General features: G+C 49.4%; 1 protein-coding gene across 1 annotated transcript in view; it reads left to right on the top strand.

Moving 5' to 3' along the window:
- LOC149342995 (uncharacterized) overlaps window positions 1-23,834 on the top strand; it is a 134,606-nt gene continuing 110,772 nt past the window's right edge. The window contains exon 1 of the mRNA XM_089545540.1: window positions 1-425. Within this exon, the coding sequence (XP_089401666.1) occupies window positions 188-425 (238 nt within the window). The 5' untranslated portion in view covers window positions 1-187. The remainder of the gene's footprint in view (window positions 426-23,834) is intronic.

Below are 23,834 nucleotides of genomic sequence, written 5' to 3'. Positions count from 1 at the left end.
TTGGGTTCGTTCATTTCATGTACGACAGGAGGCGCGTGGTGCGTCGACTCTCCAGCGTTGCTCGTTCGTCATTCGGTCGTCTGCAATTTTGGGCGTGAAAGCTGGCCCCCGCGCGCGAGCCCGTGGTTCGAAGACCTCCAGAGTTGGAACCCTCGCGTGCCTTGGGCGTGCTCCTCACAGTTCCGTCATGTTTTTCGCCGTGGTGATGTTCTTGTTGGGCGTACTCGGTTCCGGCTACGGCGAGACCTTCCCACCGGCTTACGAGAAAGGTTTCGACAAGAGTGCTTGCCAGACCCTGTGCCCCGTTCCGGGATGCCCTGGAAACACGTCGGCCGACTCCGGGCTGAAACTCTCCGATCGTGGTTTTCCCCTCACCAAGAACTTCGAGTTTCCGTCCAAGATTCGTCGTTACACGCCGTTCAGAGGTGAGAGGCGCTCCCAGTGCGCCCTTCAATTACATGTTGCTTCAATTACAAGTGCACCCAGCACGGGCGCGTTTTTGGGTGCATTCAGTGTAGATTCAAATTCGGGACTTGGAAAAGTTTGTGTGTACCGCAAAGCGCGCCTTAGCTGAGGTCATAGCTCTCCTCTCTGCCGCGCACATTGCAGCCGTCATCGACACTGCTATTCGGGAACTTATGTATCCGTGCGTGTGGCGCCTGTTTCGTATCAGCGCCGCGCGTACATGACTCTTGGGCGGAAACGCGAGTCAGTAGATTCCTCCACAGTGCTGTCGGGCTATTTCCCGCTGCTCGCAGCCGTTATCTGTTGAAACCGTGGAGGATAGGTTGAAGCATTTTAACTTTGGACGTTGTTTACCAGCGCTTTCGCGCAGATTGGACGCTGTGAGGCGCCGGGAGCGCTCGTGCGTCGAGCCGCAGATTGCGCACGGCGCCGGCAAGCTGAGAGGAGAGCGGTGCCGGCTGCTATTGGCGTTGCTCTGTGTAATACGCGCGTGAGTTGGGTGCGATCGCGCCGCCTCTGCGCGGATGCTAGACCACTTGTCGCGAGCGGGCGCTCCAAAGTCTGGGCCTTCGATGAGTCAAGTAAACAACGTTTGACAACGTGCGCGTGAAGCCAGCGTGGGGCATGTATGTGGCTCGTAATTCATGTCGGGGGAGGAAAGACATTCGGTACAAACTGAACTTGGCCCGTCACCATAAGTTGCCGCGTTCCAGGGCCAAAGAGGTTACTTCAACTGAAAGCAGAGCGTTTTATAAGCTATGTAGAAAAAGTTTTAAAAGAAATAAATGCTGGTATATCTCCGCCGCTAGCCGTTTTCGCAAAAAAAAAAAAAAATGCAGTAACGCGAGGAGTTTTTTGCGCGAATCTCTGAGGCTAGTCTACACCTCCATTCACTTTCTAACGGTGATCACGGTGTCCTTTTCGGTCTTAGCATGACGAGTTTGAACCGAAGGACGGGGGGAAAAAGAATGCTCCGTTTTTAAATTAGATTCTCTCAGCTATAAATGGGTATTTTGCTGCCGAACAAACAGCAACGTAGCCACTAAGTGTTGCACAATCGATTCTTACTGCGAACAAAAATTGCATCGAACAGTCCACATTGTTATTTTAATTATACGCCGACATAGTCGTCAACTACGCCAAGCGCCATAGTATAAAACGGACAGATTGTTAACAATTCTAGCGTGAGGGCAAAAACCTAAATTTTTCTTTTATCCAGAAAGTCGTAAATTTCTGCCCGGCAAGCTCTTCAAAAAAAAAAACATAAAAAAAGATAAACGGAGGGATTCGCATTGGAATGAACGCCAAGTAACAAAAATATAGACAGGAAACGAAATGGGCGTGCAGTTTCATAGAGTCTGAACATAATACTCAGAACAGACTGCAGAGCAAGTGGCGTCTGTCACGCTTAACAGATGCTTCGTTGTAGTACGCTGTAAACTGATGCAGAGGACTGAGAGAAACGGGGAGGGGGGGGGGGGGGGGGTTACAAAGAAAGGAAAGGCGCCGTAAGTGCCTCACTTAGAGTGGACGCATTGACCGCGCCTTCGGGCAAGATATGATGAAGAGAAAACGCACGGCTAAACCTCGCATCGCTGAGAAGAGTATACACTGTATAGGGCGGGGTCAAAACCGTGTGCGCTCGGGTACGTGAAGTCGCAACGCACCAAATGCCTGCCCTCCGCTTACACGTTCAATTGAAACGGTTGAAGAGGAAAGGTTGAGAAGACGGGACCGTTTTTGCGTGGTCCTATAGGAGTTAGTCGGAGTTAGCCGATTTCTTTTGCAACCTGTTACCTTAGTTTCGTATGCGGCCAAGCCTGGGAGGCTGCATGCACGGATTATGCCTATATAGTTGCGGCTGTAGAAAACGTCGAAGGGTTTTAGGCGAGAGGAAACGCAGAAACTGAAAACGTTCAAATTTTTCTCAAAAAAAAAAAAAAAGAAACGATATCACAGATGATGAGGATATGATTTCATTTGATTTTAATGACGCACTGGCAGCTTCGGCTAGAAGCGCCATTTTTGACGTCATTTTGGTGTGCGGGGTTGGGTGCGGGTTGGGTAATATTAGTTTTTCTAGGCACCTACCTCACTCCAGAGGAGCCGATCATCAGGCTAGGGGAAAGGTTGTAACCCCCACGGGAAAGCCGGTATCGCAGAGGCGAGGAAAGTCCAATTACCTATAGTTTTGTTCGCTTGGCTTCTAGACATTCTGGAGTGTGCTCTGCACAGTGATCAATCATACGGTATTGAGCGTTGCGGTCTTCTCCTTTCTTTTTTAAGGCGAAAGCCTTTAATGTCTCATACTCTCCTTAGCAGACGCTGTCGACAGCCGTGTCGACGGACGCGTCGGCAGATTTGTCCGCCTTTCGGCGTCACTGCTTAAAAAGAAACTGCGCCGAGAGTGGAAATCGAACCAGATACCTTGGCATTTGAAGCGGAGACGCTACCACTTCGCCACGAAGGCTCGAGGTTCGTGCATGAATAAAGGCGCATCTAGTAAATGCATGGGTTTCATAAATAAAATAAAATGAATAACGTTAAGGAAATGAAAAATAAACAATAAGAAAATAAACAGAAATAAAAATAAAAAACAATAAAAATAAGAAAAAAGAGCAAAAGAAAACAAAATATGAAAAATAAAAAGAAATAAAAACAAACAGTGCGCCGGGAAACGCTTTCGCCTTGCAGCACTTTAGAGAGCCAAAGTGCCCCCTGAATTTTTTAATTTTCTCTGCGCAACGTTGCCGCTCCGGCCAAATATAGCCTGATGTTTCCAGGGGTTTGCCACGCACTATTTAGGTGGCCGTGGTTTTTCGCAAGGCGGTGACGGTAACTGCTAGTGAGGCCTGCCTTTATGCATGTACGGTCGATAATATACGGCTTTTAAATGGCCGGGCGCCTGTCTCGGAAGTATTGATCTCAACTTGGGGTCAACGGGTAGGGGAGCGGTGATAATCGCGGAGCGGCTGATTCGAAAGCTGATGCCGTTCGTTCGATCGTTTCGGCTGCGTTCAAGCCTCCGTTTTTACGGAAGCAAAAAATGTTCTGACATCTTTCTTTTAAGCTTTGTACGCGTAGTCTCGTACAAAGTCATGTGTATGTTGTTTGTTGCTACATCTACTACAGCGGCCTATTTGTAAGTTGCGCTTACTCAGCTAGCCTAACTTTAGTGTCCGATTGCAGCGCCACTGCAGTGGAAATCAGCAACCCATGAACCGCCATGCATCTCAGTCTCGGCATCAAGGAACAGTTTGCTATGCTGCCTCCTTGTTCGGATAAAAGAACATTCTTCTTGCGATTAAGTTCAATTAAATTCCTTATTTCTTCTAGAAATAATGCGTCCTGGATCAAGGGCTAGGAGCGGGCCTATCGTGTACAACTCAGCTCACTGAATTCAACCATGATGTCGCGGAAGGTATAGATAGGGGTGTTCAAATGGACGCAGTTTTTCTTGACTTTCGCAAGGCTTTTGACGTGGTTTCGCATTCTCTGCTCTTAACTAAGTTATCATATTTAGGCATACGTTGTAGACTTCTTGGATGGATTCAAGATTATTTGTATGCATGGTAACAACGGGTACTTATAGACGGTGTCACTTCGCAGGCTGTTCAGGTTTTATCGGGTGTGCCGCAAGGCTCGGTTCTTGGGACTTTGTTATTTATTGTTTTTGTAAATGATTTGCCGAGTGAGCTGTGCTCCCGTGTTAGTCTAACTTTGACAAGGTATGTGCGTGGTGCGACAAATGGAAGATGACTCTCAACGCTATTAAATGTTATCTCATGCAGTTCACAAACAATAAAAAGAAGATATGGGGCAACTATAATCTAAATCAATCTGTTGTGCAGACAAAGGCCAGCGTAAAGTATCTCGGTATCACATTTACAGCGAAGTTGGATTGGACCGCACACGTTGACGCGATAACTGCCAAAGCTTCCCGCGTTCTCAACCTTTTTCAAAGAAACTTTAAACATACAACTCCATGCCTAAAAGAAACATTGTACATTACGAATGTCAGGCCAATTCTCGAATATGGATGCGTATGTTGGGACCCGTTCACAAATATTTTAAAAGACAAGCTAGAGTGAGTTCAGAAGCGGGCAGCAAGGTTCGTAACTGGGAATTATAATTTTAAGGTTAGAAGTTCTGGACTTCGGGAAGCTCTTGGTTGGAGGTTATTATCCCACGGAAGAAAAGTTTTCAGAATAAAGTTTTTGTACGACATTTACAATAATAAAACAGGAATTAATAAAAGCGTCTATTTAGGCAGCCTCACAACGTTTCGAGTAGAAGGGACAATACCATGAAAATTAGAGGTTATAACTGCCGGATTAATACACTTAAATATTCCTTTTTTCCAACACAATCAGTGACTGGAACCTGCTGCCTAATGAAGTGTTTGAGAGTGAGAATTTCCAGGCCGCAATTGACAATGCAATAATCTTATTATGCTGTTCTCAGTGTTGGTTCTGCGTCTCGGGTGTAATCAGAGTGATGTTGTCTTTATTGGAAGTTCTTAACATTTTTCTGTAACTTTTTTTTTCCTGTTTTGTTCTATTTTGTTGCATTGAATTTTACTGTTAATGTACTTACCCCCCTCTGCAATAATGCCTCTCAAGGCGCTTTAGGTACCTTGAATAAATAGCTTGACTAGGCCCATGACCCCTTGTACAAGGTATCAATACCTACATCAATAGATATTGCCCATGATCCCTTGTACAAGTTATTAATACCTACATCAATAGGTATTGCTCATATTAATTGACGGCAAGAATTCGAAGAACAATTAATTATACAGTGACACAAGTACGCAGAAATTATTAAATAAAAACAAGATTTCAGAATGAGTCTGTAGGATACGAGTTCTATAATATACCAACAAAACAAGGAAGTGAACAGAACATAAAAAGAAAAAAAAATATTATGTACACGTGTTCAACAAAATCCTTGAAAAAGGAAAAGCAAACACATCTAACCATTCATTCATGCCTAGAAAATACATTCTCAATTTTTCAACGCCGTAACTGTCCACACATTTATGCTCATTGGAATCAAAGACTCGAAGTTAATTCGAATCCCTTGTGGTTGATAGAGAAGAAGGAAGAGGATAGTCAAGGAGGTTAGCCAGAGGAGTGTCAAGTTGGATACTCTGCATCGGGTGAGAGGGAAGATTGGTTGTAAAAGGGAGAGGGTAACGGAGCGGTTAGAGCAAGAGCCGAGGACGTCAAGTCTGGACGCGCGCGTGCTATACAAAGTCAGCCGCGGAAGCACGACACCGTTAGAAACTGAAACAATGGAGGGCCACCTCCAGGGGCTGAGAGTGGTTAATATTTGTCGCTGGCCTTGCTTTGTACTGTTCAGGTTATTTTGGGGTAATTTTTCTCTGTTTGAGTTACAGTGTAGTTGTTCCCATGCCGCTCCGGGTGTTATATCACCATTTACCTGGATAAATCGAGAGGTTCATTTACAAAGAGAGGATGTAGATTCGAGTTATGATCTTTTGGGCTGCTATCTGCCTCAGTAGAGGGGCTAGGGGAATAAGGGAGGGTATGATGGCTGACGATAGAGGCGCAGAAGAAACGCGAACATCTACGTGCACATCACCAGTGTGTCGGGTCACATTCGCGAGTCGAAACCCACGCTGCCTCTGAAAAACATAATGACGGCCTAACTACAACTGCATGCATGTGGGACCTTCAAGCCTCCAGCCATGCTCCAAGCGAAACCTGACTCCCATAAATCGTTTTTGCGCGCAAATATGCCGCGTATGAAACACACGGTGCCGCGCGCGTCGCACATGCGTCCCCGTCTCTCATGTAACCAACTTTTGCGCCATCGGGGAGATTTGAGACCCTATGGGGGCTGTTTCAGAAATGCGCTTGTCGCCATCCGTTAGCCTCGCGAAGGGACCGTGTGAATGAAGCTGCACAATTTTACCCGCCAAAACTGTTGTTCCCCCCCGTCTTTGAAGTTCTGTTCTTGGGCGACTGTAACAAGGTCGGCGTTTAGAAGTCGGAGATAAGGCGCGAAATTGTCTTTATTTTATTGTGATTCAGCGTAACACGGCGGATGCCGACGCTGAGAGCACCCTCACATATTGACCGGAACGACGGCACTGTCGTTTTCCCGGAAAAGGCCCCTTATCTACAGCCATGTCCTTTCTGTAAAAGGGAAGAGGAAAGAAAAAAACAAAGTTTTTGTCGCTCTTATATACAGGGTGTCCCAGTTAACTTAATTGGACCAAGATATTGAAAAAAACATAAGCGTTCTTCAGAACTGAACCACCGCGGTGGCTCAGTAGTTACGGTGCTCGGCTGCTGACCCAAAAGACGCGGGTTCGATTCCGGCCGCGGCGGTTGAAATTCTATGAAGGAGAAATTCTAGAGGCCCGTGTACTGTGCGATGTCAGCATGGGCGTCCGGAGGGGGGGGGCAAGGGGGGGCGGCTGCACCCCCCTGGAAAATCACTCACTCGAACCGTGAGTGATGGCCGCACGCCAGGGGCGGTGGTGCGCTCAGTCAAAAGGGTAAAAGCAGCCCCGCATGGTCACATCTGCGAAATGCCGCGTCCGGGCGTGCGTCGTTCCGCCGTTTTCAAACCACGCCATCGTTAGCTCTACTGAAGGGCGACCTGTTCCAGACATACAGCGGCACCGGCGAGCATGTGTTTCGAGCCGCCTTGAGATGGGTGTCTGTTTCTTTGATCTCTAGAGAGATAGCGACACGGAGGCAGACAGTGCACGGGGCATCTTGTTTTCGCCTATCGTTACGCCGGTCACCGATGAATTCTTAAGGAGGGAAGGTAAAATCAGCCGTGTCCACCCCCGCTTTGTCGGGCTGCTCAGGGGCAAGCGGGCGATGAGTTGGCGCCGCCGCCGCTCGCTGTCTCCTCCGATCCACGGGTAGCGCAGTTCGGTAGAAGCGCCGCTTTCAGAATCTCCGGCAAAGGGGATTAGCTGCTTTTGTTCACGGCGACGCAGTCTCCCGAGGCGCCCCCACACCAGCGTTCTTTGCGTCTTCTGCGAAAACCAGCGCCTTTGGTCAACGCAGCCCGATGGCGCCTGCCTGGCTCGCCTGTCGCCTCTGGCTGGGCTTCAAATCACAACAGCGCCCATGTACTGTGCGTGTCAGTGCATGGTAAAGAGACCCAGGTGGTCGACATTACCCGGAACTCTGTACTACTCCATCCCTCATAGCCTGAGTCGTTTTGGGGCTCTGAACCCCATAAAAACACAAAAACAAATTTTCCGACTGGAGTGGCGAGTGTCCCTTCCCCTCGGAAGTTGCGCGGCGTTCCTTTCACCCCCAAAGTGCGCATTCGGGGATACTGCGGCAAGTAAGCCCTTGCACGTGTGCGCGCCTCTGTGTTTGTGCTTGGGTGTTTTTAGTGGCCGGTTGTCAGCGAAGCTGAGAACAACCAAGACAGCGGACGAGAAAACGACGAGCGGAGAGCAGTGTGTGTGCGGTTGCTCGACTGTGCGGATGCGCAAGCAAGATGGAGCGAGGTGTATGAAGCTGCGAGCGTGCATTTATCTTGTAAATAAGTTTTCGTTGTATATATAGTCATCTTTTGTTTTCAACGTACGCGTTCAACAGTTTTTCCAATCAATGTGTATGATGAGTGTGCACCGAGAGCGTGTAATGAAGCACAGAAGTGAATTTATCACACGTGTAATTACGCAATTCGCCCAGAAAAATCCGAGGCGCCTACAGTTGCTGTTCAAGGAAGACTGACTGAGTGACTGTAGTTGCGTGTTTGTGAACATATTGTGCTGTGTGCTGGTCATCAATCCGGGTGAGTCGAGAACCCGTATGCAGCAAGACTGAGCACTCTTCTCCACGAAGTGATATAGCATCTTTTTGCATTTTTATTAATTTTAGTTGTTTCTTCGTTGATAAACTCCAATGTACCTCTCCTAGCCGCGCTTTAATTTGCTGTTTGTAATTTTTCTTTCATGTGTGCATTTTGTTTAATTTTTATTTATATATAAATAAATAAATTTACTCCGCAAATAGCGCCTTTCTGCTACGAACATACCCCCCCCCCCCCTTCCCCGGGGCACCAACGGGGCCCCCCCCCTGCAAAAAATTCTGCGGACGCCCTTGGATGTCAGTGCACGTTAAAGAACCCCAGGTGGTCGAAATTTCAGGAGCCCTTGACTACGGCGTCTCCCATAGCCTCAGTCTCTTTGGGACGTTAAACCCCAAAAACCTAACCTAACCGAAATCGCCTGGATGTTGTTAGGGTTTCTCAAAATTACAGTACCATTTTTTGTTCGTCCTGCTTGAATAATTAGTCGAGATAAATAAATTCTCTTTAAATATAGCTTGAAACGTTCAGGCGTCAATAGGAAAGTTGCGGAGCTCCACAAATATTGTCCAACCCAGGCACTTACAACGAGATAGACTTAGCGTGGCCGTTTTTATTCGGGAAAAACGAAAGCCCGCGGAGTTTAAAAAATACCACGTGATAGCGCGCTCCGTGAGCCGGAATGCGCCGCGATTACAGCGCTATCATCCGTGCTGTGTAGAAACATCACTCGCTTCGCACCTTTCGTGCTGCCCAAGACAGAGCCTCGCGTTGTGCTTGGTTCCAAGATAAGCGCCAGTGGGTTCGGGCGGCAGTTGAAAGAAAGATACGCGGCTCCCGTTTCTGCGGCGATAATTGCGCTCTCACGTCACATTAGCAGAATGCATGCGGAGGAACGGTGACAATCTCATGAGTTAGAATTTGGGAGCAAGATACCAACAAGAAAAGACTCATATAACAAGCTTGATAACGTCGTGTGAATTGCGCTGAAAAACGGGAGCCGCGCTTTCTTTCAACTGCCGCCCGAACCTACTGGCGCTTATCTTGTAACCAAGCGGAACGCGAAGCTCTGTCTTGGGCAGCGCGAAAGGCGCAAAGCGAGTGATGTTTTTTACAGAGCACGGATGAGAGCGCTGTAATCGCGGCGCATCCGGGCGCACGGAGCGCGCTGTCACGTGGTATTTTTAAAACTCCGCGGGCTTTCGTTTTTCCCGAATAAAAACGGCCACGTTAAAGTCGATGTCGTTGGAAGTGTCTGGTTTGGACAATATTTGTGAAGCTCTACAACTTTTCTATTGACGCCTGAACGTTTCAAGCTATATATAAAAAGTTAATTTATTTATCTCGACTAATTATTCAAATAGGAAGAGCGAAAAAAAATGGCACTGTAACTAAGATAAACCCTAACAACATCCACGTGATTTCAGTTCTGGAGAAGGCTTAGTTTTCTATAAATCTTGGTCCAAGTTAGCTGGGACAATGACCGACAGCGTGAAAGCTATATTTGTTACTCCTGGGCTACAGTGGGTTTTAACCGACTCCAATAAAACTTGGGTTGGGCCTAGTTCGTACATGATGTTGTGAAGGTGTAGGTTGCGAAACCATGACGAACCACAAAGAAAAGACACAGAGACACACACAAGCGAGCCCGACTCTACTCGAAGGATGTTCTGTAGGACCGGTTATCTGTTGTTTTCCTCGGCGTAAGTACGACGCAGTTTGTTTAGCATGCACGGGACGCTGCTCCGTTTTTGTGGCGCGCAGCGGGGGTGGTGCCGTGTAGCGGAGGCGTAGGCGGGGTTGGGGAAGGGAAATGGGTGTGTTTAGAAAACACCCCCTATAGAGCGTTGGTTTACCGGTCAGATACCACCGCCGAAAACGGTGTTCCTCCTCTGCTGCCTCCGAAATATCTCGGTAATCCAATCCTATAGGACGGCATATTTCTGTATGCGTGTGAAACAGACGTGGTTCACCACGGACACACAGATGAGCGCCTGTTATCTAAAAAATTTTTATTAGATAAAATATACTTCCGTGCGGGCGCATCTAAACTGCTTCGAACTACCAGTTGTTCTGTCTCGCTTCAACCTTGGGTGTGAGCGCTTGTTTGTGAAAACGTAGACTCTTCTTTCCACTGAACTTTTTCGGTGACAATTCACGCTCATGTGTGTTCTCTCCTCCTGAGTTTCATCGTTTCGCGTGCTTAGAAAAGATTGTTTAGCAGCAAATAGTGCGCTCTCATACTGCTACCGTCTTCGCATATCTTTCGATCCCTGCATTCCTCACATTCTCAGTTGCATCTTGATTGAAGTACAAGGAAGTCGCGAGGAAAGTAGTTCAGAGAAGGTCTCGTCAACAATGACAACTGCCAGCGTGCGTGCGTTCATTGTTCGTGCATCGTAGATGGATCAACTGCTCGGTCTGATCCAGTAGTTGCAAGCACGCGTGCAACTTTTTCTACAGAACCTGAGTCTGCCCCTAGGGGAGGAGAACGCCTGCAAGTCTTTTTGCAATATAAACTGAAACCGGCTAAAAATGGATCAAATGTTTATTCTTCCCCGTGTACTGTTGTTTTGCGCAGAAACTAGCCGCCTATTCCAGTCGGTGATCCGGAGCACGTTTTCTTGCACCTTGAGCTGAAAAGCATGTTTCAATGGGCGATTTGCGTTCAAATCGTGCGTTCTTATCGGCCGAGACGGATTTGTGCTCCTTCGCGGATTCGAGGCTCTACTTTGGATCGCCGATTGGAATGCGCCGTAACTGTTTGTGGCTATCCCTTTGGGATTACTGCCCGAGGGAGTAAGACTCAGTCCTTTAAGGTACTGATTGTTCTGGGGACTCAATTGAAGGTTTAACCCGTGTGTAGCTTTTGGTCCTTTTAGTACGCTGGCACTTTTATATATATAGTGGCCATTCCCCGCATTTAGCCGTTGTGTGTTTGTAGTTGTGAAGGTGTAGGTTGCGCGACCACGGGACGAACCACGAAGAACAGACACAGAGACACACGCTTGTGTGTGTCTCTGTGTCTTTTCTTCGTGGTTCGTCCCGTGGTTGCGCAACCTACACCTTCACAACATCATGTACCAACTAGGCCCAACCCAAGTTTTATTGTGTGTTTGTACGTCTGTCTGTCTGAAGCCTGTTTTGTGACAGGCTGCTCACCTGCAGCCCACCGTGTTAGGCGGCAGCTTAATTAAATGTGAGAGGCTGCTCGCGAAGAGCAACGCGGGTCGCAACCCAACCCAAGTCCCACCCATGGCAGCACCTGCCATGGAAGGGCAGTGGAGCATCGCTTGACCGCTGCGCCACTGCGCCAGGAGTGGCAGGGAGACTCCCAGGGATCTGTGAATGGATAGAATGACCAGTTACGCGTGTATCGACCTTAACCTATTATCGCGATGCGAAAAACTGCCATCCTGGAACATTGGATCTGAACATCGAAAGGGATAACCGAACTGCCAGCCCACCTGATTCCCATTTGACCTAACTACGTAAATCGACCATCATTTATTTTCGTATTATCCGTAATGGCGTTGCACTGTGTTTGGTAAACTGCAGGCAGACTGCGGGCTTCCAAGCTTCTTTTGGCCAGCGCCAAGCACGCGCTTAGATGCGCTCAGCAGCATTAGCCTATACGAGCAAGTTACAGGAGCGTGCGCTTTCGCCGTTGTGCGTGCGCGTCCCGAGGAGCTGCATATCTAGGCGCATTCGCTGCATATCTAGGCGCATTCGCTGCATATCTAGGCGCATTCGCTGCATGCGAGTGTGGCATAAACGGAGGTTCGCTTCCGGTGCTCGCATCGCCGCCGTTTCCTTTCCGGCGTCTTCGATCGGTCTTATTCCTCGTCTTGTATTGTAAGTGTTCCGCGTTTTCTTGCGCGCCGCTCGTGCTCGGCGCTGGCGTCGAGAGCGCCCTGCGCGGGTAGTAGTCGCCGCTAATCAAATGTTACCGCTTCTGCCGGGCTCGAGCCAGTCTCGAAGAACTGTTCCCCAGCACTCTCTGCGTCCACTTTGCTGGCCTTGTGTCCTTGACGTACAGAGGGCGGTTTTCAGAAGCCTGTCGCAGGCAGGTAATGCATACATACTCACTTGCAAGCGAACTTAGGATGCTGCATGGCTCTTCGACTGGAGTCGCTGAAGCAAGAGGTTTAAATTAAGCTGGGGGGCGCGGCCCCGTCAGGCAAAAAATTGCCTTGTGTCGCGTCTCCCAAGGCATTTCTGTAACGGAATATCTTGAAGAAAGAAAGGTGGAAAGAAAGAAAGAGAGAGGAAGGAAGGAAGGAAGGAAGGATGAAAGGAAGGAAGAAAGAAAGGAAGAAAGAAGGGAATAAAGAAGGGAAGAAAGTTCCGAAATCTCTCTCATCTTCACACTTTTTTTTTTTTGCGATGCTGCGGGTGCAGGCAAAAAGCCTTCTGGAGGCTTGACGAGGCCTATACCCTACTGAGTGACAGTAGGCAGAACCAGCAGTGGTGATTACGTTATTAGTAAAGAGCAAAACATTGAGAAAATTCGGGAGATAAAGAATGGATAAAGAAATGGTTAACCTAAAAACATAGATAAATTTACTATCTGCTTTCACAGTGTGCATGCCAATTTAAGAGCGGTTGGTAGAGAGTATTTTAACATCCGTGATTTGATCGGGTGCGAGGTACTACCCAACGGTCAGTGCTACGTACGCGTGTTGTATACATTGGTTCGTAATGTGAATGAGGCAAGGTTTCTGAGATATGTGTCAGTCTTCGATATGCTGTTGCGGTAGCATGGAGTAAGTATAGACTTGTGCGATGCGGTGGCGAGTAGAAGTTTTAATTGATCGAAGATTAGTTTTGTGTGGGCACACTTCACACTTCATGTGCTCTCTACTACGTTCTTGGGTTCAAAGGTGAAGCGCTACAAACTTGCCTTCTCAAAGGGCCGTTTCGATGTCCAAAGTACATTGATGCTAAAATGGCAGCAGTATACACTAATTTGCCAAGGCTGGGCGCCTCTCTTTTTGGTGTGTCGAGGACCCACTTCCTGTTCGCTGGCGAGGAAAACTAAAAATGCGGCCTGCGAGCTTGCGCGCCGCTGGTCATTAAGAACCAATGCCAGTCGGTGCTCCACCAGCCTATATACAGCGCGGAGCGACCGCTTTAAGTTAAAACCGCCGGCAGTCAACGCTTTCACGTATTTACTTCCGGGTCCGGAACTGCCTGCGGCTTCCGCTCGTTAAACTCCAATTTGTCACTCGGTTCTCACTTCGTTTAAGGTCGCGCGTGCGCGCGCGGCGCCCGAAGTTCACACTCTTACTACCATCGAAACTGTATACGTTAGAGTGTACGTGCTATTTATTCATTACAGTCGCGCACATTTCATTCGCCTTTCGGGGGTACGGAGGGTTTCGAAAACGTTTCTCTTCTCTTGCCCCGTGTAACGGCGGCTTCGGATGTGAACGCGGGCGAGCGGTAGAACCGTAATTACTCTTTCAGAGGGTGGGCTGGGTGCCGCTTACTGGCGTCCCGTTTCGCGTCTGTCTGTGCTATACGCTTCCTCGCGTGAGTTGCGGGGATGCGGCCACTTATTATTGGGCCTGTCTGGAAAGCTTGGTCGTGGACGCCGTCCGCACTGCCACATCGCTGTGGGGCGATCTATATACGAGATAACTCTGTTGGTGGGCCGTCGTCTATCCATCTGTCGAAGGGACTCGTTGGCGGTTTTAGGGACCGGATTTATTTATTTTTTTCCCTGTCATTTTAATGTTGTCTGAGTGCGGCTTCTGCGCGAGCGTCGTTAATGATGCTGCGCCTGCTTTCGGGCGAGTTTATTAGTCCGTTCGGTGATCTATCCGGAAATTTCGGTGCTGCTCAACCCAGCTTACGCCTCTTCGGCTTGTCCTATTCAGGAGAGGCAGATAGAGAGGAAACGATGAAAATGAGTCTCGTCACTTCCCGCTGTGTCCTCACTCCTCGCCTTGTTCATATCCGTAATTTTTTTTTTTACTTTATTGCTTTCTTTCTCATTTCCAACGTCACGCGTCCATTTGGACATGAACTGAACAAGCTCTGGTAGTCTAGCCGTGGACGTGGGGAACTGCGCCATATGTGTACATTGCAGGAGCTGTGTGTTGCGCCCGTCGGTGCTTCTGCCTGGGCTTCCGAAACGCTGCAGGGAATTAACGAAATGCGGTTCTCCGCCTCTCTGACGTCGTGTCGAAGATAGCGTGCGGCCGAGACCTAATTGGACGGCTCTCTCCCAGCAGATGACGACCGCGCAGTGTGCGTAATGACTATCGACTGCGGTCGCGCGCCGTTTGCCGCGCTAGCTCGACGTGAGCGAAATAGAAGCACGCCCACTGCGCTCTGCGTATTACAAACTATATAGCCGCGTTATTTTAGCGCTAAGCGCAATACACGACGCTTTCAACCTCGGCGAAATTGACCGGCGTCATCGCGGGCAGGTGGCTCACGGGGCGGGGCTCGAGCGCTGTGTTTATACAAATCTGACTAAAAATTGCGTTGTCCTAATTTAATCCTTCGCGTTCTTTTGGTTTCGTCTCGGAAGTCGTGATCTCTGAGCCTACGTTTAACTCTGCACACTGGCGCAGCCAACAGGACGGATTTTTGACCAGGTATTGGAAGAGGCGGTCAAACCGCGGTCCAGTGCGCACATGCATTCCTTGAACTTCGTTCGCAGGAAAATTAAAACGAGAAGGGGAAAATAGTTTTTTAGAAGAGTTAATGGCGCAGTAACTGTACCACTTCTGGGCGGCCACCTGAACCGCGCCGTGAAAGAAGGGAGGAAAGTGGTAGTGAAAGAAGAAAGAGAGAAAGAGTTGCCGTAGTGGAAGTTTCTGGAATAATTTTGTCCACCTGAGGATCTTTAAAGTGCACTGACGAGGAAAAGGGGTCAGTGTGGGTTTTTTTATAGCGAAAGCTCTACTTCGCGATCCAAGCTGCAAAAGCCAGGCCGTCGCTGAAGCCTTGACCTTGAATGAATGAATGATTATTGCCGCGACTGGGATTTGAACCCTCGGCGGCGCGAACAAATCAGCATCGCTGGAGACTGCACGAGAGCACTATACTATCTCCACTTTTTTTTAAAAGATGGTATTTATTGCAATGAAGCAATGTTCTATGTACGTAAACTGTGTAGAAACCTTGAACAAAACTATCTGAAATCAACACAATGCATAACACGACACGCCTAAATAACGAAGCACGCGAAAAGACGCAACACAGGGCACACCACTATACTACATCATAATACGACACATCTAAGCAGCGATGCCCCAGAAAAAGGGCAATGAACAGAACAGCACTAGGAGTGGTTGCCACTCTGGTTCAAACTTATTATGAGCATACAGTTCCTCTAGATGAACAATCATTCTGCTGAAGTGGCCTTTTGTAGAAACAGATTCACACCGTCAGGCCATCATGCACGTTTTCCAGGCTATGTTGTCCAATCATGAAGAACATGTCTAAAGGTTCATTAACCAATGGCAGTGCAGTGAGGTACTGCACAGAATGCGTTGCCAGATTCAGTCTTTTTTTCGATGTCCTTTGTATGATACCCCAAAAGTGTATGCACCTTTACAATCGATGAATGCTCAGTCGTTTATGGGGCATCACAAAAGCGGCAATTTACCTTGGACAAAAAGATGCCATTTTTTTCTAACTATGCTTTAACGGGCAAGGTCTCGCTATGTAGCTAATAGAAAAATGTTTTTGGTATACATCGAGAGGGGAATTTGACGGAATCTTTGAGTATGTCATGTCTCGGTAAACCAAGATACACAGAGCGATAGATGGGCGGAGGGAAGCGTATATGTTCCGGTGTAATACGAGGCATGATCGAGGCGTGAACACGCCGTCGCGCTGTTCATTACACATCGTTGTCTTGGTCAACTTCCATCCGCGGCGTGAGCAGATCAGATCAGCTTAACCTCAATCGGAGCTTAAGCTGAATTGAATATTGTCACCAGACGTGCCGACGACCCAACTAAGCAAAACCAGGCTAAACGCATGCTTTCACACGTCTACTTGGTTCAGTTACGGTAAAACCTTAGCATTTTTTAATGTAAGATTTTCGCCGCGAGTCCGGCTGTAGTATATCGCTTCTGTAGGCGTAGGCCACCCTCAGGGCATGCCGCAAGTGGGACAATCGAACATCAGGTTGGCGTGAGTGTCAAAGGGAAGGTCGAAGAAGATGGCCTGCTGCGATGCTACGAGACAGCCGAACAGGACACGGGTCGACAGGAGCGCCGTGCTGCAGATGCTCTCACGACAAGACAATCAAAGGGCTATGAGCAGCGTATGTTGACATCTATGCCTGACCTGAAGAGGTAGCATACGTTAGCACATACAAGGATACTAAGAGCTAATAAAATAAAAAGCTGAAAAAAATTCGTAGCAAGAAGGACCAGAACTAGGGCACAACAATACGTGTGCGTTTACGTCCTTGTCTTTCTTGGGCCGCATTTTTTTCCAGTATGTGCAACACGTTCCCCACTTGATATACCATACACTGAAGAGTATTATTGATTGATTGATAGCTGACATCGCGCAGCGCACGAAGTGCAAAAGGCGCCTGTGAGCTGTGCGATGTCACTGCACGTTAAAGATCCCCAGTTGGTCGAAATTATTTCGCAGAGCCCTCCACTACGGCACCTCTATCTTTCTTCGTTAACTCCCATCTTCTTCCCTTTCCTCATGGCGCGGTTAAGGTGTCACCGAGAAGTGAGACAGTTACTGCGCCATTTCATTTCCTCGTAAGTACATTTTTATGCGAAGCATACTACTTTAGCTACCACTTCAGCCCTTCACCGTGGTTATGCGCCTCCAAATCACGTGACACGATGATGCCACACCACGTGACACGATGACGTCACGACAGTGGAGAAACGGGGGCCCACCTCGCGCCGTCGCTGTGCGCCTCCAAATCACGTGATACATGACGTCACACCACGTGACACGATGACGTCACGACAGTGGAGAAACGGGGGCCCACCTCGCGCCGTCGCTGTGGTTGTGCGCCTCCAAATTACGCGACACGATGATGCTTCGCATTCTCCAGGCTTAACCAAGTTAAGCCTCAGCCTTTTTTTTTTTTTACGCAAGCACTTACCAGAGCAACGCAGTAGGTTATTATATGGGATGATTTATTTTTATGCCGCAAGGACATCAGTGGCCAATGAGCGCCATGGCGCAAGGTTGTTTCGTCTACTCAATGTTGGGTCAGAGATCCATTTTCCGAGCATTTCATTCTAATTAAGCCTTGCGCATGGCCAGGGGAAAGCTTGTACTCACTGTATCACCAGTGTGGCACAAGGGAGCGAACAGCGCACTTCCCGCATGCGGGGCTAATGCTCAAACATCTAGGCCACCGCTATTACTCATGCTGTGCTGCAGTGGAGGGCTCGGAGTTAATTTCCGCTACCTTATTTCGACGTCCTCTGGCATCACACAGTGCTCTTTTGCGTTTCGTGCGTACCGAAATGCGGTCGCTGCGGCCGAAATCGGATTCCGCTGGCTCGGGCCTAGTAACCGAACGCCGTCGCCAATAAACCATCGCGGCGGGTCACCGAGACGTGCTAGCCGAATGCCAATTTGGCGAGAGTCCAGGTGTCAGTGCTGAAATGTTGTTAGTGTTTCCTTTGATCTAATTATGGCGGAGCCGGCTGCAGTGCCAGTATTTTTGGCATACTTTAAGTAAATGTGATTGAGTTATGATGGTCTTGCAACCTACAGTCCCGCTTCGGCGGCACATTTCCTAGCTGGGCAGTAAAATGTCTTCAGGAAGCACGCAACATGCGCAAGCAGCGTGCTGCGCTGCAAGGCCTCATTCTGATCACCGCATCAACACCGTATATTGGAACACCCGAGCAGACGAGGTGCCCTCACTTAAACGGACACCGCATCTCTTGCCTTGCCTCTGGGGTTTACTTTTTTCTTTCTCATTTGGAAATCTCTTACTTCTTCCGGCGCACCACCGTTCCCAGCCCTCATCTTTCCCGCGTATCTCCGGAGAGACAAAGGCCGCGGTCGGCCGACTTATTCAGGCGGGCCTGTCGACAGCGCGTTGGCGCCCTCGGATAATCCCTTGGCAAACGTTCCGAAAAGCTGCTGCTTGCCTTTCGGCCTCGTGTCGCGCGCAGTTGCCCTAGAAGGCGGCGAGCTGAGGATACACCCTGTCAAGACCCCGTTTCTTTTTTTTTTTTCCCTTCCTTGCCCTGCTGCTCGCGAAATCCTCGAGGCTAATGTTGGATCCGGGGGATCGGGACCCGTCATTCCACCTCGCCCTCTATTTTCCCCCTCTCCCCTGAACTTATCTCCGTTGCTGACGGCAGCAGCCGCGTCCAATTCATGGTTCAATGCTCCCCCAGTTGCCAGGAGTTGCGCGTCAACGCGGGTTGCAGTCGGTCTGGTATCCTGGGTGTTCGTTTCTGGCATCGCGCTCCGGTGGAAACGGCAGCAACGACGAAAAGCGGTCGAGTTGAGCATCCGCAGCCCAAGCCTAGCTGGCTCTCGGGGCGCGTGAGACCTGCGTGTTCCATCCGCACGTCGAGAGTAAACCCGACAGCGCATACGCGTACCAGGTGGCGTGTGTCGGAGGGTCTGCGTGGGAAGCCAGCGCACGTTTTCGTTGTTTGGTGCGGCACTAGGGAGCGCAACACTTTCTCGCGCATGCCGCGGCTTTATGTCTCCTCGTGGGAGCTGTCGGACGAGGTTGATTACAGGAAACGATGCGCAGGACCGGGGCTTCTCTGTTTTCACCGGCGTCGCTCGCGCGTCCATGCACCATTGATGCGCGGCCGTCTGGCCGGAAGTGTGTGTGTGTGTGCGCGTGCGTGCGGGACCGTGTAGTACGTGAGTAGTGAGGCATACAACGCGTTGCCGTGGCGATGGAGCTCTCTCATCGGTCGCTCGGGGGCGCTTCAGCCTCGGCGGCCTTCACACGTGTCTAGCCGCACGACACCTGCCGGAGACGCGTGCAAACATAAGCACGTCTAGACAGTAGAGAAGGGTGGGTGAAGGGGGGGAGGGGCGTCTGGTGTCGCTGTAACGGAAGTGCGGCCGGGCCGAAGCGATGGGGGGGGGGGGGGGGGGGGTGAAATAATGCATGGACGGCGGGACGGTTCGACGGTTGCTGTAGCACTCTGCCTGACGACAGACTGATTGATTTGGATCGCCCGGGTGGTCAGCTAGTTTTCCGGCTTGGCCTGAAAAAAAAAAAAAAAAATTGCAGCTCATCCTACTTACCGGAAGTGTAACTATAGTCGCAAGGTATGAAGATTAAACTACAGCCCTCTACTACGACCACTCCATCCTTCATCCCTTCCGTCACGTTATGCGCCATAGAACACAACCTTCCAACACGGTGCTGTTCAGCTAGGTGTCCAGTGAGAAGCGAGACATCTGCTTGTCCCCTTCCTTTCAAAAAAAAAAAAAATAATAACAAATTGCGCACTTTGCCTCTTCCTAAATGCGAGTTCGACAAAAGAAAAGTGAGTATAGGAAAAGACGAAGAAAAAAAAGTTGCGTCCCGCTAGTGGCGCGACTCTGTCTTCGCATTTGCTTCCCGTACCACGGAATGCTGCTTAATATTAGCACACTAATTTAGCCTTTCGTTTTTCGCGCACTACGCTTACTCTCTGTTTCTCCTCAACACAAAGAGTCTCACGCCACGCTTAGAACGCCCAATTCTATCGGCGTGTCACCGCGCCCGGTGCGCACGTATAACAATTGCGCGATTCCGAGCTACGATTGTGCATAGGCCGCGGGAAGTTGTTGCGGCCGTCGGAACAAGACGACGACAGCAGATGCATTGTTTGCAGCATGCATGCTTGTCTGAATTCGGTCCTTTGTTTTGCTTCATCACCTCCCCTCCCTTTGTTCGTCTACGCGTCTGAACGCGCTGCATACGCCTCGCCCAGCGGTCGTTCCGTTAGCGGCTGCGGCGCCCCCGGCGTGCCGTCCGAGGCCGTCACGGCGTGAAATTGCCTCTCGCTCTCTGACGCTGCCTCTCCGCCCGACACGCTGTCTGGGCTGGCGTTTGTATGCGGAACTGTGGCGGACACGGTGCCAACAAAAAGGCCATGTAGCGACGACAGCTAGGAAAACATCTGTCGGGGACGCTGAAAGGACCGCGGGTCTTTTGTTTCCCCATTCTGGAAGTGGGAAGAGTATGCTAAAACGACGACCCTCTAAGCATAGTAATGGCAAAGGAAAAGAAAAGACGCGGGCAAATTAAATTTTCTTGTCGCAAGCGACGACGGTGCTTGCCGTCGAAAACAATAGCGTTCGCCATTAATGACTCGACACAATGAAACAACGTTTTTTAAAGCAACTCGTGACGCAGGAGTTTCGAGTCGAAGGCAGCGGGGCTTTCAGACGGCCAACACGGTTGCGCTTTCGGTTTGAAAAAGAGGCTTTTCCGCGCGCTTAAGGAAAAGCAGGAGGAGGAAAAACATCTATTGAAATCATGAGAGAATTAGAAAACTGCTCTCGAGCTCGGCAGGCGGCTTCCTCATTCCAGGAATCCACTGGCCTTGGCCGCCCGACGAACTTGCTGAACAAGTGCTTGTTGACTCTACAGGGTGTCGCTGAGTCAGCTGTATACCTCCCACCGCTCGACTGACGTGCATTGCGTCTTTAAGTTTCCTTGCTTGCTCCTACACCCCCACGAAATGTGAGTGTGGGACGGCCCCCGCACTAGTAACAAGTGCTGCGATATGCTATTAAGTACATCCTACTATGTCTGTAGAGATGTGGGAAGGTGTTTGTCTTAGTCTAAGTGCTATTGCATCTTCTGTGCTAAGCTTTCTACCCTACATGGTGCTGGATAGGTCCAGTGATTCAGCCGCTGTGCCTCGAGGCGTTCGGTGTAGTTGCCCCAGCGTCAGCACGTGCCCAAAGTAAACTCGCTGACCGTAAGGCCTGATTTTCGCCGAAGGAACAGCTAAACAAGCATAGCACAAAAATAAAAAGCAAGCCGGAATGTTTAGCGGGCTCGGGTCAAAGATTTCCTTAACAGGGAAGTGCACGTCATCACAGACTCGCAGAGGCTTGTTAAGGAAACCTTTGACCCGAGCCTCCTAAACATTCTGGTTCCGCGCTTTTTATTTGCGTGCGGACGTCTGTTTGTTTAGCTCTTCCTTCTGCGAAAATCAGGCCTTATCGGTCGGCGTGTTTACTTTGGGCGCGTTGCTGCCGCAAGGGCAACTTCCTCGCTTTTGCTTTGATCGTGGGGCAAACAGCCCCTTATTTGTCCCGGACTGACGTTCCACACAACTTCTCCGCGGCTGCGGTGAGTGCTGTAATCGGCTGTGGGAAATCACAGGGTATCTTTCGCCCTCTCTATCCGTGTTCACTGTTTGCTTTGACAGGAAGTGGTGCTCGTCGAAGTACTAAGTGCCTGTGTCGCCAAAAAGCGCGGCAACGAGCTTACAGCAGCAGCAAGCCAACACCATAGCAACTGACAAGACATGTAGTTTGCCTTGTGGAATGCAGGGTGCTATCCGCCATTCCTGTTTTTCTGTGCAGCCATCTGCCTCACACTGCGGGAGGCACTGTCGCTAGGCTCCTTAAAGGGACACTGAAGACGAATAGATGTTGGCCTGTGTCGATAGGATGCCGCGTTCTAATCATAAAGAGACCAGTATCACCTAAAACGGAGCTTTCACAAGGCAGAAAAAAAGTGAAAAACAACATGCAGGTGTCGCCATCGCCGGCCGATTTCGCAACTAAAATGCGTGCGTCTACACCGACTCCAGCGCGGATCCCAGAGGCTACGTCACACCGCCATTCACTTCAAAACAGCGGCAACCGGTCCTTTTCAGTGAAGGCGTCGTGATCGATTGGCGGGAAGTTTTTCGAATGTAATTTCCTCGTCAATAAATGCGTCTGTTGCTGCTGGAAAAGCATCGATGTATCTAGAAAGAGCTGGAGAATCAATTTGTACAGAGAACTTTAACTGGGTGGAGTTGTGCTCAGTGTCGGTTTAAACTTTGCTGGGACACGTAGTACACGCAAACGACGCGCATGCGCAATGCCCTGGTGGGAAAAGAAGGAAATTGCAAAAAAAAATTGTGTCGTTCTGACGCCACCCGTGCTGCCAATGAACGCGCGTATTCAGTGAGAGCTAAATTCGTTTTAATATCAACGAGAAAGCTGTGCTTTCTTCGAGGTTATGCATCGGATGCCGCCCTTCCCGAAAATTCACGTAAGACTCCATTCGAAGAGGAGGAGGAGGAAAAGCTTTACTGAAAGATGCAGATGAGTGACGTTTGCGAAGTCCAGGGTGGCATCCTTAGTCCAGGGCCCCAGTGGCAATGGCGACCAGCCGTGCTCTCTGGATAAGCTCCTGAAATTGGAAGACATTCGTTGAGCTAATGAAGGGCGCGGTAGCGGTCTCACTTCTCGATGGACACTTAGACCGCGCGGTGATGGAAGAAGGGAGGAAGGTTCGAATGAGAGAACGAAAAAAAAAAAATGGTAAATTTGCGCAGGTAGGTCAAATGCGAATTAGGTACGCTAGCACTGTTGTTTTCTCTTCGGTTCCAGTGTTCGGATCCTTGTTCACGAATGGGAGTTGTTTGAACCGCGGTGATGAGTGAATGCCCAAATGTGCGCAGACCCAGGTTACTGTTCCCGAGCGACCTCTCGTGGCCATTCAGTCATCAAACTGCCACCTGCCACGGTGGCCAGTATATATCGCTACGCATGCAGTATATATGTAACAACCCGGTGGGCGGATGGGCAGCCTGCCACTACACAGTGTTCAGACAAACAGACGGACACGCAGGCAGGCGCTCTAACCAGTGAGCCACCGCGTGGCGGACGTAAGCTCTTGCTTTTTGCTGTTTTTCGTCCCTTCGCTTAGGGGTGCGGTGGAGGTGTTCACCTGTTTCTCTCTTTCTTCATCTTTAATTCCCTGCTTCATCCCTTCCCTTATGTTGAGAATTGATTTTTGAGGACGGTAAAGGCGCAGTAACTGGGTCATTTCTTGGTCCACTAAGAGAGAGAGAGAGAGAAAAAAAAAACTTTATTAATATAAAGTAATTACGCGGGTGGCTCACCCAGGCCCGGAAAACCATTGGCGAATACGACCCTCTAGTCCTGACCGATCAGCTGGCGCTGGTCCACCAAGAGGTGGCACAGTTACCGCGCCTTTTACTGTCCTCAAAAACTAAGTTTCAATTTAAAAAAAAAAGCCGATTGTTTCCTAAGAATAGTTCAAGATAATATACGTTTACGCTGACTTCTTGGTGTGATAGCTGATTAGTTTCGAAGTCGCTGCACATTTCGATCGGACGAAGAGGATATTGAAACGCCTCCTCTCTGGGCTGTTGCAAACCTGCTCCGCTGCTGATTTCACCGCGCTAGCGCCAAATGCACTCTAAGGTCACTGGCATATTTTCCACTGACTCCTATGCACACAATACACCACCGATCAATGTGGCGATGCCCATGGAGCTCTGAGTGGAATGGTCTATATTCGTTTCTGCATGTGGCCGCCATCATATGCGACCGGAAATTATGGACCCACAAGCTTTTGTTGTGCATCAGAGCATGTGACC

This window comes from Amblyomma mixtum, chromosome 5 (assembly GCF_055824585.1).
Source record: "Amblyomma mixtum isolate Tamu chromosome 5, ASM5582458v1, whole genome shotgun sequence".
Taxonomy (NCBI): Eukaryota; Metazoa; Arthropoda; class Arachnida; order Ixodida; family Ixodidae; genus Amblyomma; species Amblyomma mixtum.
This window is presented reverse-complemented; position numbering and strand designations above follow the sequence as displayed.